This window comes from Prionailurus bengalensis, chromosome B1, assembly GCF_016509475.1.
Source record: "Prionailurus bengalensis isolate Pbe53 chromosome B1, Fcat_Pben_1.1_paternal_pri, whole genome shotgun sequence".
NCBI lineage: Eukaryota > Metazoa > Chordata > Mammalia > Carnivora > Felidae > Prionailurus > Prionailurus bengalensis.
In genome coordinates, this window is record NC_057344.1 from 114,964,708 (window position 1) to 114,978,132 (window position 13,425).

General features: G+C 39.7%; 1 protein-coding gene across 1 annotated transcript; it reads right to left on the minus strand.

The window, feature by feature from the left end:
• Positions 1-1,671: 1,671 nt before the first annotated feature.
• OSTC (oligosaccharyltransferase complex non-catalytic subunit) lies at positions 1,672-11,777 on the minus strand. The gene is made up of 4 exons (XM_043570888.1): positions 11,571-11,777; positions 7,595-7,688; positions 5,422-5,619; positions 1,672-2,251 (listed from the first exon to the last, which is right to left on the minus strand). The coding sequence occupies exons 1-4, from the start codon at positions 11,707-11,709 to the stop codon at positions 2,233-2,235; spliced, it is 450 nt and encodes a 149-aa protein (XP_043426823.1). The 5' UTR covers positions 11,710-11,777; the 3' UTR covers positions 1,672-2,232.
• Between the last annotated feature and the right edge of the window lie 1,648 nt (positions 11,778-13,425).

The following is a 13,425-nucleotide window of genomic DNA, read 5'->3' on the forward strand; positions in this document are numbered from 1 at the left end:
AAGACAATGTTTTCTTTATAAATCTCTGGCAGAGATGTGCTACTCGGGTCCCTTTGACCAACCCACCGCCTAACTGCAAGGAAGAGGGGCTACGTGACAGCCTCTGGTGTTGGCTTTGTCAGGGTTCACCTCAGCTTTCTAGCCAAGATCACGCTAATCTCAAGGTTGGGCCGCACAGCTGGCAAGCCAGTGACACAAGGGCCTAGCAGCCACTTCCACCCAAGGCCTCTGACAGGCAGTCTCTGCTGCAGAGATCCCCACTGGACCGACAGCTACTCTGTCAGCTACGCGTCGAGGAACGACAGCTTTCCGTGGTTAGCCTTGCGGCCTCCTTCGCCTCTCACCGGCCCACTTTGCACTTCTCCGTGTTAATTAGCATTGACTCCTGGAGGATTCTGTGGTGAAATCAGACTAGTTTGTTCCCAATGTAGTCCACTAATTTAGTCTCTTCATTTACTTAACCTCTGCTGATGTTAATAATGCTTGAAAGGCTTTCCATCAGAGCCTGCCATTTTAGCGTCCTCAAAAGCATTTTAAGTCTAGTACAAGACACGACTTTTTTCTTCACATAAAGCACTGCAATTTTACCAGAAGTTATTTAAATATATTTCATTGTATTTAGCAAAGATATATTTATTATTAAAACAGAAACAAACCTTAAGAGCTGGGACCAAAAAAAACCCCAAAACAAACCCCCAAACACCCCACCAAACCTTAATAGCACCATCTTGTGGTGTTTAACAGGAACCGTTCACTACTCGATCGTGTGTGAAAACTTTTAAAGCCCTAACACCTTCCTGTTATCTTCTGTCCATCTAGTTTAGCCAAGGCTTTTAAATATGGCCAAATGCACTTAAATTAAACCTTTAATGCTGTTAAGTACACACAGGCCTTGCTTTCCTTTTTCAGGGCCTTGAGGTAGAACAACCCCCTCTCCCATGTCTTGTGATCACTACAACATACTAGGAGTGATTTTGTTTGTGGCCATTTATCAGTATCTGACATTTTGCAAACATTTTCTATCTTTCGTTTATCTGGCTTCCCTACAAGAACAGAAGCTCTATGAAAAGAGAGCCTTTTCAGTTTTACTCACCCTTATAATGCTCAGTGCCATGTGGCGTATCTTCTCAAAACTTTTTGAATAAATGAGTATTTTACTCAATGAAGGGCTACATTGAAATCCGCCTTGGAATTAGAAAAAAGCCACCTGGGACAGAATTTTACTGTGAAGATCTCGGAACAAGAACTAGTTGAGCAGCTAGAGAAGTGATGTTCACAGCCAGTCAGGGAGAACCAGAAGACCTGGCAAGAAGAAATTAGGGGAAGACCAGACCGGTGCAGGGGTGTTTCTAGATGTGCTCACAATTGTGTTAATTACTGAAAACAAATGCCTGAAGGGAGTTCTCCTCGCACACAACCACTTACGACTCTAACATGCATGCAGCCCGTGCTTGAGTACTTAGAGGGGTACAGAATTGCTACCTTACAAGGCAACCTGCCAACTACATTTTGAGACCTTAGACCTACCAACAGTAGGTTAGGAGAGTTATAGGTAGGAATGAGTAATTATAGACGGAAAAGTTAATACCATTGGTTAATTAAATCATAAAATAAGTGGCCCTCTTGGTGCAGTGGTAGCGTGTCAGTCTCATAAAACAAACAGAAAAGGTGTTAATTAGAAAAATTATTTATTTGCTGCTCCTCTCATACACCTTATTGTGCAGGAAACGGTCTTGCAGACACATCTGAAATAATGTACTGTCACACACTCTGTTTAAAGGCAAAGCACCATAGGTAAAGCTGATCGTCTGTCCAGAGTTCTCAGCTTACGGGATCTTGCTTCCTGATTTTACATTAATTTTTGAAAGTCACAAATATCATCTCCAAAAAATGTTAAGGGGGCTGTAAAAAATAATCACTTTATTCAGTATTACAGCTGTAGAAACGGAGTATATTTTCTTTAAGAAATGAAAAACTAAGAAGAAAATGCCACTTAACATCATTGGTACGTTGGCATAGGCCAGCAGGAAAAATACTGTGATAAGCTTGTCTCTTTGATACCAAGAAGACATTCTAGTTCAAGCTTTAACATGCTTCCTATGTTTTCACTAGATGCTTCTTCTCTGCTGCTTCGTTCTTTTCCGTAGTTCACGTCAGAGGATTGGTACAGCCTTTAAAACTTCATTAGCAGGAGCAAATCCAATATCCACAGATTTCATCCCAAAAGGCATTTTAACCCATCAGATATCCCCTGCAGGAATGAAATTTATAAACACAGAAAGTGAAAAGGAAGCAACATTTCAAAACACCCCAACAAATTTTATGATGAATCAAATGACAATCTGAAAATATAATTGTGACTCATCCGTATGGTTTTTATTTCGAATCTTGCCTCCCCAATAAATAAATATATTACTGGGCTTCAGTTCCATTACCCTTTCCCCTCAAAGCATACAGTTACAAATCAATATGGCTCCAAACCTGGAAGCAAATGAGCAGAGACTCAAACACCCACAGAGGCTGTTAAAAAGCCAGGCCGTGAAGCTATCCTTCAACAAGGACTGATTTAAAACGCAATCAAATAGCTAGGTTATCTGTGTCCTCAAATCACAGAATTAACAACAAAAAGAAGAGAAAGGAAAGGATAAAATGACAACAGGTATACAATGATAACAATGAGAAATGGCAGAATACATCAAGGAAATAAACTGAACTGAAAAGTATTGTTATGCCTAATTAAGCGTAAATGGAAAAGGATTCTGAGTCTAGAAGGCAAAATTATGCTTAATGTTCAGTGTCCAGCATATAACCGTTATCAAATAATATTTGCTGAATACAAATGTAAATGCTAAGGAAGCAATAAAACAGTTTAGAAAGTGGTGGGTCAAAAAAGAGGAAGATAAAGTTTTAGTACATGTATTAAAGTTAAATTTCAGTTACAGGGAAAAATTGCTTATATGCATTCTCCTAGTCCCTAAATGATATTATTATTGTAATACATTTACTTTTACTTCTCATTTCGCCTTTCCTTTAGAATTTCTTTTCTGAACTGATCTCATGATCTCAGGATTCACGCAGGAGCTCCCTAGCTTTTTTCATCAGGTTTAACACATGGTAGTTCAAATTGCTAAAAAGGCAATTGTTGCCACTCTGTCCTCAACTGCATGATAAAATCTATTCAATAGACTATTTCATATAACCTTTATTTTTTAAATTTTTTTAATGTTTACTTATTTTTGAGAGAGACAGAATGCTAGTGGGGGAGGGACAGAGAGAGAGAGGGAGACACAGAATCCAAAGCAGGCTCCAGGCTCTGAGCTGTCAGCACAGCTGACGTCCCTATACAGCTTTAATAACATACTTGCCTAAAAATAGAAACCCATCCCTCTGCTCTGAACTAAACACTTTTCCTAATTTTAGAACATTACACCATGGGGTGCCTGGGTGGCTCAATCGGTCAAGCCTCCGACTTCAGCTCATATCATGATCTCACGGCTCCTGAGTTCGAGCCCCGCATCAGGGTCTGTGCTGACAGCTCAGAGCCCTGGAGCCTGCTTCGGATTCTGTCTCCCTCTCTCTCTGTCCCTGCCCTACTCACACACACACACACACACTCTCTCATCTCTATCCCTCTGCCCGTCTCTCCCACTCATGCTCCCTAAAATAAAAAATTTTTAAAAGTTAAGAAAAACCTAAATAATTGCAATAGTAAGATGGAGGCAATCCAGAGAATTAAGCACTTTCCAAAGCTTTTTTTTTTTTTTTTTTTTTAAAGCAGTAGATAGGTCTGTTATCCTCAAAGTCAAATACCTGAGCTAAAAAGAAAAGCACTTATATCCTAAGGACAACACCTAAAACTATAAGGAAGAATGAGAAGCTTAAGTAGAATAAAAACAAATCTGGCTCTATGGACAAAACCAGCTCACCTGTTTTTTTCCCCCTAGATTTTTTTTTTTTATTTCTGAGGGAGCATGGGGGAGGGGCACGCACGGATGAAGGGCAGAGGGACAGGGGAGAGAGCATCTTAAGTAGGCTCCAGGCCCAGTGTGACAGAGGCTCAATCCCAGGACGCTGGGATCATTACCTGAGCCACAAATCGAAAGTCTGATGCTCAACCAACCGAGCCACCCAGGCGCCCCAAACCAGCCCACTTCTATTCTGCTACATTTCTCCAAACGTTCCATCTGTTTTGGCTGTTAATTTGTAGTAGCCTCTCGATCTCTCTAGGAGCCTCCTCTTTTCTTGTTTTGCTCTGGAAAACTTCAGCCTCTTCCATACCAAGTGTATCTTTTCCAACAGGGACAGAAAAAGAGAGGAACAAAAAGAGGAGGCTGGAGTGCCTAATTCTTCATACAACTTAGCCAATGGCTAAAACTGTTTTCCCCAGACAAAAATAAGAGCCACTGGCAGAGGAGTCTGAGGGAACTATGTGGCCACACAGATACTCAGCTGACAGAGAACGCTGCTCTTTTCCCATCTTTCCCATCCTGCCTTAGCATGAGAACATGACTGCAGGAGAAGTGAGTGCTTTGGACTTTCTAGGGGAAGTCTGCCCATTCTACTCTAGATGTTACGGTGGACAGGTTAAGCCACAGAATAAGTGAACCTGTGAAACACACACATCCTGTATTCTCTTTTACTGTCTATTATAATAAAATACGGGAGTATCAGTTCTAAGAAATCAGTACAGTTGAAACTTGACGTTTAATATACTCCCTGAAAAATAAATTTACGAAGAGCTAATCTTTGTATGGTATACTTGTCCAATGTTCTTGCAGTTACTAATTCATCCACAGGTGAAATAAGAGTATAGGGAAATGTGATCAGACTTGTCCCTATTTCAAGTTAACGATCTCAAATGGAATTATAAAAGTTGCCATAAAACCAATTTTTTTTGTTTTAAAAATATTGTATGTTTTCTGAAACAAAATCTTCTTACACACACACACACACACACACACACACGATCCTTTTCCCATCTTTTTGGAGAGGCAATAACTCCCTCCCTGTCCAAGGCTTAATGGGTTTTCCTCATACCAGTATTCAAAGAGCAGCAGTAATTAATGCCTTGAAAAAATTCCCTACTATCACTATTACTACTGAAATCCCATATGTTATAGATTAAGCAAAAAGCAATTTAAAGAAACAAGATCTCTAGTCAGTGGTCAGTGACATTGTAGCAAAATAACCATTTTTCATGAACATGAATGGAGATGACAGAAAGACAACTGGTCTCAATTTTACTACTAACCATAGCTATAACCTTGAACAAGTCACAAATTCCTTTGGTTCTCAGCATTTTCATCCGTTTAAATGAGGGTTAAATTAAATCCTCTATGATTTTATGTGATCCAAGTGATTATTTTACCAACTTGCAACAAAAGTTAAACTGCTGATTATACAAAGTACTTGATAACTTACGGCAGTTTCATTCTCATGAACACTCTAGCCATGAAAAAACTCAATAGGACACAGACGAATCCAATGAATAGAAGAAGAAATCTATTGAGTTTTGGAATGTTTGGTGCATTCGATCGGTCCAGGATTATGAAACCTAAACCTCCCATTGTGAACAGGAAGCTGGATGCGAGTCCTTCCATAATATATTGTCCATTTACTCTGAAAAAGAAAAACCAGATTAAACAATAAATGAAAATTCCCAGAAAAATAAAAAACCTGTCTTTAGATTGAAAGACCTATTTCTGCTTAAATATTTTTGTGTTGCTTTTTTATTCTTAGCCTTACAACTATTTTACCACATTTCTGTATATTCATTTCAATTCCTGCCATCTCTGAATTATGAATCAAGCACTATTCTAGGTTCTGGGGATACAACAAAATCTGTGTCTTCATGGAGCTTATGTTCAAAAAAGTTTTAGAACCTCAACTAACACAACTGTCAATGTAAAATCAATGCTGAGATTTTAATTATTAGCTTAAAAAGCAAATTAGTGTATGTATAGAAACCCTTAACCCAGAACTTTTGTTTTGCTTTTAAAAATAATGACATTTAAACTTCTATCAAATTCAAATTTGAATTGGTAAGAAATGTTTCTAGAAGCTTCACAAGAGTAAACCTCTTGTTTCAAAGGGAAAATTTTATTATTTTTTTTTCAAAGGGAAAATTTTAAAAGGAAGTATTTTTAACTAAGGCTCCATGAGCCCCACAAGAATTTCTAGCAATCTATGAATCCTTAGAATTATATGCAAATTTTTATACATAGTATACCTGTTTTTTTCTAGCAATACAGACCTTTCAAAATTCTGAATCCATGGATCCCCAAAAAGCAAATTCCTCTGTTAAAGGGATAATTTATACAAAGGTATATCTAAAGAAGGTATATTTTTTGTTAGCTAATTGCCTTAATTGAAAACACAATACACGCATACACACAACACAATACATAATACATTTTGAGCACTGGGCTCAAAATTCCAACAGTACCAATGATAACAGTATGAAAGGTTTCCCTACCATGAAGATCTCCTGTCATCTAGATACCCCTCACTCCCAGAGAATCACAAACATTTTTTCAGGAATATATAGCTATGTTTAGATGGACAGTTATCAAGTGGATTTAGAAAGCAACATAATAAGCATTGCCCAGGTAAGCCAAACCACACTGGAATGGTGATTCATTACTCAAATGGAACACCTAAGTCTCAAAAATTATTTTTAATGTTTATTCATTTTCAGAGAGAGAGAGAGAGAGAGAAGGGGAGGGGCAGAGAGAGAGGAAAAGAGAGAATCCCAAGCAGGCTCCACATGGTCAGCACAGAGCCCAACACAGGGTTCAATCTCACGAACCGTGAGATCATGACCTGAGCCAAAATCAAGAGTCAGAAGCTTAACTGACTGAGCCACCCAGGCACCTCAAAAATTATTATTATATTTTATTATTTAATAGTATAGTCTAGGGGCTCACAGATTTTTTTCTTAAATGGCCAGATAATACATGTCTCAGGCTTATAGGCCATATGGTTTGTGTCACACTTAGCACTGCAGCTTGAAAGCAGCCATAGATAGTATATAAACAAACGGGCATCCCTGGTTCCAATAAAATATTACTTACCTGGCACCTGGGTGACTCAGTCAGTTGAATGTTCCACTTCAACTCAGGTCATGACCTCAAGGTTCGTGGGTTTGAGCCCCGCGTCGGGCTCTGTGCTGACAGCTCAGAGCCTGGAGCCTGCTTCAGATCTGGTGTCTCTCCCACTCTCTCTCTCTGCCCCTCCCCCACTTGCTCTCTTTCTCAAAAATAAACATTTTTTAAATTGTTTTTAGATTAAAAAACATTACTTACAAATAAACTGGTACCCGCAGTTTCCTCATCCCCAGAATAGCCTATAAATGTATTTTAAACCAATACCCTCCTTTAAATAAGTGATCATGTCAATCACTGTGAAATATATTATTTCCTAATAAATAATATACTTCTGTTCTTGCCCACTTCCTGCATCTCTGCATTTAGCATTTTAAAACAGCTATTATCTAAATGCAGATGGACCCATAGGTTTCACTGTATTTTTAAAAAGCACTCATGCCCCAGCCAACCTTCCTTCCCACCAAATCATTCAAAAAGGCAACTGTTACCTGTAGGCCAAGAAGGCTACTGGCCTCTGATGTCCATGTTCATCGGTCATAGAGCCAACACTTGGAGGTTCAACAATAACATCATAAATTATTCCTATATGAAAGATAATAGTACAGATTAGATTGGCTTCCTAATTTTTAAAAAGGATTAGACTTTTCATCAGTCTCTAAAGATTCATTTATATTTAAACAGGACTGCTTTGATATATTATTATAATCAAGTGAGGCCCAGCTAATCTCCTAAACTTTAGATAAACCTTTCAGAAATTCAATTCAATATTTTAGCATACTATCTCTAAAAGAGGTATTTCATAAAAGAAATTCATTCAGTAACTGTTTCTTATACTCAAGAATTCCTCCACAATAGGGGCGCCAGGGTGGCTCTGTCGGTTGAGCGTCCGACTTCAGCTCAGGCAGGTCATGATCTCGTGGTTTGTGAGTTCAAGCCCCGTGTCAGGCTCTGTGCTGACAGTTCAGAACCTGCAGCCTGCTTCAGATTCTGTGTCTCCCTCTCTCTCCGCCCCTCCCCTGCTTGCACTCTGTCTCGCTCTCTCTCTCGAAAATAACATTAAAAAAAATTACTTCATAAAGGAGATTAAATATTAAAGGCTATTATTTTAGTTCAAGCAAATGCTGTCAATTGAGAGGTACTGTGACTAGAGTAATTTTCTTGCTTAAATGTAAAATGAGACATTTTTAAATCATACCAATAGGCAGACAGGCAATACTAGAGATTCACGATCATTAATGTCCATCACTTATGTCACGATGTCCCTGTGATCATTAATTCCATCAACATTAGTATTTTCCGGATCTCCCACTGTCCACATCTACTCTCCAACATCCTCACTTCCAGCTTTTCTTACGCATCGTAGGACTGTGTCTCCCTCACCCTTGACTAACAAAGCAATCACATTGGGCTTCTCTAATCTCTCCTCCACCACCACCACCACCAAGCCTACCAGCTGGCATCTACAGCCATCCCTTCCTCCTTCCCTCCAGCTCCAAGAGAGGAAGAGTCCCTCCTCCTACCAATGTGGGATTGCTTCTGCAATTATCAGGACTCCATCCCCTCCTGCCTTCTCAGAGATTTTGTTCCTTTGGCTATCACTCCTCCTTCCTGTATTTCAACCCTCTCCTTCCTACATCAACCTTCCCTGGATTCCAGACCCTTCTAGTTAAATCCTATTACTATGCTTCCTTTTTGAAAAAAAGTGAGACTTCCTTCTTGGGGGAAAAATAAAAGGTAAACTTGTTGTCTCCCTTTCCTTACTTATTCTTCAGTCTTCAACTCACTCAAACTTGGTATCTGCCTCCGCTGATCTTACTCTTGCTAAAGTTGCCAATGATCTCATGGTGTCAAATTCAATGGACATTTTTCAGTTATCTTAGGAGGCTTCACGGCAGCACTCAATCCAGTTTACTAAATCCATTTTCCTTGGGGGAAAATTGGTTTCTCATGGCTTTTGTGATACTCCTGTCCATGTTTTCTCGCTACCTCTCTCGCAGGGCCTCCTCTTCTATAAAACCGCTACATGCTGGGAATTCCTTAGGGCTTGATCCACTGTCCTCCTTGTCTACATTCCCTCCGGAACTGAACCCATCCCTTCCCAGGGCTTTCAGTTCCATGCGCTAATGAAGGTCAATATGCCAACACCGATCAAACAATGTTAGCCCCAGTAGAATTAGATGTAAGCTCCCTAAGCACAGGGACTTTCACTATGTTCTTCAATACCTGGCTTATGAGAGGCATTCAAAAAACATTTGTTGTTAACCAACTTCAATACAGACCTATTTTCTCAATTCTAGACTCATATCTGCAAACTTGACATAACCATGCCCAACTGTTACATATGCCGAAGTGACCTGTGGTTCACTGTACTCCAGCAAAAACCTTCATCTCTTCAATCTCAGAAAATGACACTTCCATCTACTCAGATGCTCAAACCAAACACCAGTTTAAGATTCCTTCGCACCGCATTCTCCCCAATCACTCCTGATAACCCAATCAATCCATTCAAGACCTACTGAATCTACTTCCAAACTATCTTTCATTTATTTTCCTCTTTCTCCACTGCCACCAACCTAGTCTTAGTCAACTACAAAACCCACCTAATTGGTCTCTTGGTTCCGTATCTGTCCATCCTTTTCCCTTTGCCTACTATTTCCTCTCCCCCAATTCTTTAGATTTTGGCTAACCTGTCATTTCCCCAGGAACCACACTGCAATGCGATGTTCCCAACTCCTGTTATTTTCCCATAATCTCTTGTTCTTTCCCTTCAGTGCAACTCCGGCAATTTGTAATGGAAAAAATAACGCAGTGGAAAAAGCTTTATGTGATATTTAACCAACCTCAACCATGACATTGTAAGTTTCAGAAGGACAGCGTCCTTATGTTTCGTTCACTGTCGTTCCCAGTACCTAGGGCCTGGAACTTAATCGAACCTCAATGCATTGTTTGCTGAATATTTCTCAGCAATGAACATTATTTATGGAAGTACACTCACAGTTTTTTAGAAGAGACTCCTTTCCAGTGGCAAAACCGATTCCTTGTATGAGACACCTCATGGCCTTGGCCACTAAAAAGTGTCCTTTGCAATTTGCCCCTGGGATTGGAGCAGAGAATCTCCCCATTACAACAATCAAGGGGAATAAGTGGACAGAATGAAAACTGTGAGGCTTCTAACAAAGGCTTGGACTCCAAGGGAGGTTAGGGTTAGGAGAAGAGACCAGCAGATCAAAGCAGACGAAGACTCATTTTTTGTTAAAATCACATGCATTTTAAATTTCATTTATTCAATACAGCACCCATTAATGTGCTGAGCAAATGTTAATGTTAATGCAATGTTAGGATAGTATCTTACCAACATAAAAAAAAAAAATATTTAAAATATATTTTACTTAAGTTAACTATCATTATTCTAGATTTGGGATGGGAGTTGATTCAAAGACAAATTCTAGTCCCAAGCCCTCAAAGTTTCACATTCTTCCCTCTTAACAACTCTTTTCACATCTATGAAAATAAAGATGCCTATGGCTATTCCCTTAAAAAGGGAATTTTGCTGTCCCTAATCTGTAAGCTTCAATTTTATAACACCTAAGTTAAGTACCCCACTTCTCAAAATCTGGAAGCACAATAGAATAGTCTTGAGTACATCGTACATCGTGGAACTGTGGCTTGCAAGGGTGGTGGCCTGAAAATTGTAGCCGGATTGCCAACTCATCACTATACAAAACAACGCCCCTTTTGCAACTTTTTATTTGGAAAAAAAACAATACACCAGGATAGGACAATTCTGGAGTGTTTAATAGTACTGCTATTTTCCTTATTCTTTAAATCTTCAACTTCTGCTTTTTGAAATACAATACCTTCTGCAAGTCTAACTCCAATCTTAAATATTAATCGAAACCGTGGATTTGGAAATTTCCATTCACATTTATTGTTGACCAGGGCAAAAAGCAACAACGGACCCTTAGGTGTGGGTTAACAAACCCCAAGGATTTTCATGTCTCTTCCACGTTTCCAGGGGCTGTACACAAAGATAAGGTAAAAGTCCCAAAACCCTCCTGACCGAGTAGAATGGGCAAGACTAGACTTCTCCAGGGCCTCTGTCAAACAATTTACAGGAGCGGTTGGAGTCCTGATAATTGCAGGCAATAAACAGAATTACAATCTGGGCTTGAAAAATATATTCGATTCGCATCCCTAGGCTAAGAGGCTAGAAGTGCGGAAAGGCAACGGGCGTGAGAACATGGAGAACAATGAGAGTAGCCTCTCAGGACACAGGACAGGGCGTGAGGGCACATTAACCTCTGGGCTGTTAATACTTGAGACCCCAGAAATTCCCTCCACCCTGCGAAAAGACCTAGAGCACAGCGATGCTTCCCCCGGGGCTGAGAGCGGAACGGACGCGCCTCGGGGGCCGCCGGCTCTCCGCGTCTCAGCGCCTCTCGGGCCCGAGCCAGCCCGAGTTACCTCCGGTAATGAGGAAGTAAGACACCACCACCAGAGCGTACACCGTCATGGCCGACGGCATATGCACCCAGGGCGGCTTCTTCAGCTTCAGGTTGGGGCATTCGAGCACTAAGAACGGGACCCGGTACAAAGTCTCCATGCTGGTAGCGGCAGGGGAGCCTCTCGACCACAAGCCCCACGCGCCACCCGGAAACAGGCCCGCCCTCCCGTTCGCCGGCGCATGCGCCAGCGAACGGAACTTGCAGGTCCGTAACTCTAGGAGACCTACATATATAGGAAAAAGAAGAAACTACAAAGAATGAGTAAACAACACGATTTAAAGCTATATCTTATTAAATCTTCTAAGCATAAATTTGGATAATAAGCTCAGTTATTGCTAATGAGTAGACAGGTGATTTATGTACCTTCAAGGACCTGCAGGGCGTCAGACGTGGCCAAGCCGGAGAAGCAGAGGAGGCAGTCTACATCTGAGCCCCTCCCACTTGCCGGCGCTGGGGATTTGGAAGCTGATTGGATGCGGGCGTTGTAGGTTCCCAGAGCTACAGGATGAATGGAAGCGTTTGGGACGTTCTGCCTTTTCCATTAGCGGTTTTTTTCAAGAGCCTGAGAAAGTCCTAGTTGCTGAACTTTTGCTTCACGATGTAGTTGTGGTGACAGTCATAATAACAATTGTTATTAATAATTGCTAAACTAGTATATTATCAAAGTTTAAAAAATATCCAGTCCAGATCTATCAAAATTATCAAGAGGGCATCTCCACAGGATGCCTAAAGCTGATACCTCGACGTGACCAAAATACTATTTTAAATAACCCATGTCCTACCCTCCACTTTGCTTCTCCCTCAACCATCTCTATCCTCATAAATGCTAAAATCTTTCTGGCCGAAAATCTTGAAATCAGCCTGGTGTCTCTATTAAAACTCCATATCCAAAACATCAGGAATAATTAATGAGGGGGGTTTACACGGAAACCAGTATTTATACATTGGAAGATTTTCTGGGAATTCTAAAGCAGAATGTTTCTGAACTTAGCATGGTTTTATAAATGAGGAAAACTTTGGAACAATTAAAAATATGTTGCCTTGAAAAAATAAGGGAAAGAATAGAAATTCAAAGTTTGTAAGCTTCCTTTGCAGCTTCAGGAGGGAAACATTAATTAACCACTGCTTGGCAGATACTGTGTTAAGTGATTTACACTGGTTCTTATTTCATCTTCATGACAACTCTATTAGGTGAATTCTATCAGCACTTTACATATGACAAAACTGAAGCTTGAGAAGTGAAACTTACAAAGTGTAGTATAGTTTGTGATTGGCTGAGACTTGCTCTGAATGGAAATAAGATTTGAGATGCTTAAGATGGGGCAAGTGTATCCTTCTTCCTATATGTTTTAGGGCAAAATAATTCTGTATACATTATGGGGAAAAAACCTAGACATTTTTAAAATATACATTTTTTAGAACAAAATAAAACTACCTAGTCAGTACTTCACATTCATCTATGTATTATTAATGTCACTTTTTTACTCTGTTCCAAAAAGTAAGTTTGTTCCAGAAACCAACTAATTATTATTTTTAACATCCTAAAACTTGAAATATTTGCCAACTTGACTTTGTAATATTCTATAAGCCAGGTATTTAAAAAAAAAACCCTTTTATGAATAAAAATGCACATCTGTTACCATCTGTGTCCTAACCAAAAATATTTCTGTGGAAAATGTTTTGGTTAAACACAACATAAACTCTGTAACCGAAAACCAAGGAAATAATGAATATAACTATGGATATTAGAGTATGCCCTTAAGTAAACATAGAATCAAATCAGTCAGTGAGTGGATATTTTATATAAGTGAAGA